General features: G+C 64.4%; 1 protein-coding gene across 1 annotated transcript in view; it reads left to right on the top strand.

Annotated features, from left to right (window-relative positions):
* Positions 1–627: 627 nt before the first annotated feature.
* PRDM12 (PR/SET domain 12) overlaps positions 628–2,920 on the top strand; it is a 14,621-nt gene continuing 12,328 nt past the window's right edge. The window contains exons 1-2 of the mRNA XM_030885127.1: positions 628–850; positions 2,793–2,920. The exon at positions 2,793–2,920 is cut by the window's right edge and continues 123 nt beyond it. Coding sequence (XP_030740987.1) covers positions 628–850; positions 2,793–2,920 — 351 coding nt within the window. The remainder of the gene's footprint in view (positions 851–2,792) is intronic.

Below are 2,920 nucleotides of genomic sequence, written 5' to 3' on the forward strand. Positions count from 1 at the left end.
CCCACGGGGAGAGGAGGAGGAGTGGGGAGGAAGGGCCGGGAGGGGCCGAGAGGGGAGGAGAAGGTGCGGAGCTGCCCGCGCGCCCCCGCCCCTCGCGTTCCGGCGGCGAAGGCTGCTGGAGCCCGGCTGGGTACAACAAGTCTGTCCTCCGACGTCAGGGGGTCATTAATAACCAATTAGGAGGGTCACTGCGGCTCCTATAAAAGGCACTGAGATTTTGCCAAGGGGGAAAACCGTCCGGGCTGGTGTGCGAGAGGCGAGCGCGCGTCCGTCCCAGAGCCCTGCGCAGCCATCCCTCCGCAGCCAGCCACCCGCCTCCCACCCTCCCGGCACCCCCGCACCCGCCTCCGCCTCCACCCCGGGCTCTCTCGCCCTCCGCACCGCCTCTAGCATCCCCGCGGGCTTCTCCAGCTCTCTGCCTCTCTCCCCGTCGTTCGCTCTCCTCCCAGCCACCCCCTCTCCTCCCGCTCCCTCCCGCCTCGTCCTCCCTCGGCGCCTCTTCCTGCTCCTCCTCGCTCGCAGCCCTCTCCTCTTCACGTCTCGGCTCCCTTCTCGCCCGCCACAGCCCCGCTTCGGCGCGCGCGGCCTGCCGTCCGTCTCCAGGCGCCCGCCAGCCCCGGGCCGCCCATGATGGGCTCCGTGCTCCCGGCTGAGGCCCTGGTGCTCAAGACGGGGCTGAAGGCACCGGGGCTGGCGCTGGCCGAGGTCATCACCTCCGACATCCTGCACAGCTTCCTGTACGGCCGCTGGCGCAACGTCCTGGGCGAGCAGCTCTTCGAGGACAAGAGCCACCACGCCAGTCCCAAGACGGCCTTCACAGCCGAGGTCCTGGCGCAGTCGTTCTCGGGAGGTGAGTCACGCCCTTGGGGCCCACCCGTCACCCCCGCCCCGAGCCCAGGCCCGACCAAAGTCACGACACCAGAGGGAGCAGGGACCTTGGGGCTCTTGGCCTCCCGCCCTGACGCACCCTGCGCCTCAGTTTCCCCGCGACGGAACCTGGATGTCAACAGTCCAGGCCGGCCACGCCGTGCCCCCCACCCCCCACCCACTGCACTCCGCGAGGCTGGAAGAAGGGAGCCGCGCGGGTCCAGGTCGCCTGGCTACTCCGGGCCCGAGTCCCCCTCTGCCCGCCCCTCCCCCGCTTTAGAGCCGGCGGGTTCCAGGCAGTTAAAGCCTTACTAGGCGTGTAATAGCAGTTGACTCAAAAAGAAGGGGGTTTTAAATTCATTTAGTTAACTTGGGCTTGACCCGCGAAAGTTCCCACTTAAACCAAGAACTTTAAAAGGCAGCGGGGGCTGCGGAGGGGGGGGCGGAGGGCGGGCGGGCAGCCCGGGAAGAAAAAGCCGAGCAGAGAGCGAGCGAGCGAGAGAAAGAGAGAGCGAGAAAAGTTTCTTTTCTTTAAGACGTCTCAAGTTCTTATTCCTCATTCATCAAGCCGCAAACAATATCTTTCCCCAGCGCCGGCATCTCTGCGCGTCGCCCTCTCTTCCTCCTTCACGATTTCTGTTCCTCTCCTAATTTACCGTGAAGACTAATTCCACTTCCATTCACGCTATGTCAACCATCTAATCCCCCCTTTTTGTAAGGGGAATTCCTCGGCCCCTTTTAAACAAGTCCCCTCCGCAGTGGGCTACAATTTACTGCTACAGCATTCTTCCAGGGCTAATGAATTTAGAATTAGCAATTTCTTTCGAATGGAGCGAATGAATGCGATCACTTTAACAGCGTGACAAATTGCCGGCCGCGCCGCAATGGACACCGTTTAACCCCCTCTTTCAGCCGGCCCGCTCGCCGGGTATTTTCCCAGGTAGCTTAGAAGGAAACCTTGTAACACAAGAAGGCCGCCTCTGTGGGCCTCGCCGCTTCCACCCTCGCTGCTGAGGCTGGGCGGGGGTCCCGGGGGCGAGGGGGTGGGGGGCGCCTGGGCTCTTCTTCGCCCAGAGAGGCCACTGCAGGGCTCGCCCGGCCGGACACCGCCCTATATGGCACCGGGGAGCCGAGGCTCAGTGATCCCGGCGGAGACCAAGCCCCGAGCCCCGCGGCTGCAGTGCCCGCACTGCGGGGGAAGGCCGGGCGAGTCCTTGCTGCACAGAGGAACCTCACCTGAGAGCGCAGCCCACGCCCAGAGGTCCTGGAAACCTGGCTCCATTAGAGGTCTCGGCGCAGAGGCGAACTCTGGCACTCCGGGGGTCCCCCCAGCGAGCTCGCAACCGGGCCTTCAGCGCATCACCTCCCCCACTCCCACCCCCACCCCCGCAGGTCTCAGCCCCAGGTCTGTTCCTGGCGCTGCCAACCCACCCCGAACTAGCCGGGCCTCCCGGAACCAGAAAGAAACCAGAGCCTCTGACCGCATCCCGGGTCCCCAGCCAGCGGCCTGTGCCCGCCGGGATTCGGGAGGCGCAGTGGACGCCTAGGGACCGCGGGCAGTACCCGGGGTTGGCCGTCTTCACCTCCGCCTAGAAGTTTCTCCATTTATACAACGACGCATTCGACCGACTCGGCTCCTTTTAAACTTTTTAGCTTCTGGGTCTGGACGCGCGCCTAGAGATTGAGTCTAGAAACAAAACATCTAGAAACGAGTCCCAACTCCCCACCTAGATTTGGAGAGCGCAAAGGGTCTACGAGGCACAAACGCCCCGGCGCTGCCTCCGCTGCCCACGCGCCACACAGAGCGGAGGACCCATTTAGGGTTGGCAGGGTAGGGCAGGACGGGACAGCACGGCCTGAGCGGGGAAGTCTCGCCCCTTGCTAGCCTCGGTTTCTGACTGCGTCTCTTGCCTCCGCGGCCCCAGAGGTGCAGAAGCTGTCCAGCCTGGTGCTGCCGGCCGAGGTGATCATAGCGCAAAGTTCCATCCCGGGCGAAGGCCTGGGCATCTTCTCCAAGACCTGGATCAAGGCGGGCACCGAGATGGGCCCTTTC

Source organism: Echinops telfairi, unplaced genomic scaffold (genome assembly GCF_000313985.2).
Source record: "Echinops telfairi isolate 266 unplaced genomic scaffold, ASM31398v2 ScPeMD7_22;HRSCAF=79, whole genome shotgun sequence".
In the NCBI taxonomy this organism is placed as follows: Eukaryota; Metazoa; Chordata; class Mammalia; order Afrosoricida; family Tenrecidae; genus Echinops; species Echinops telfairi.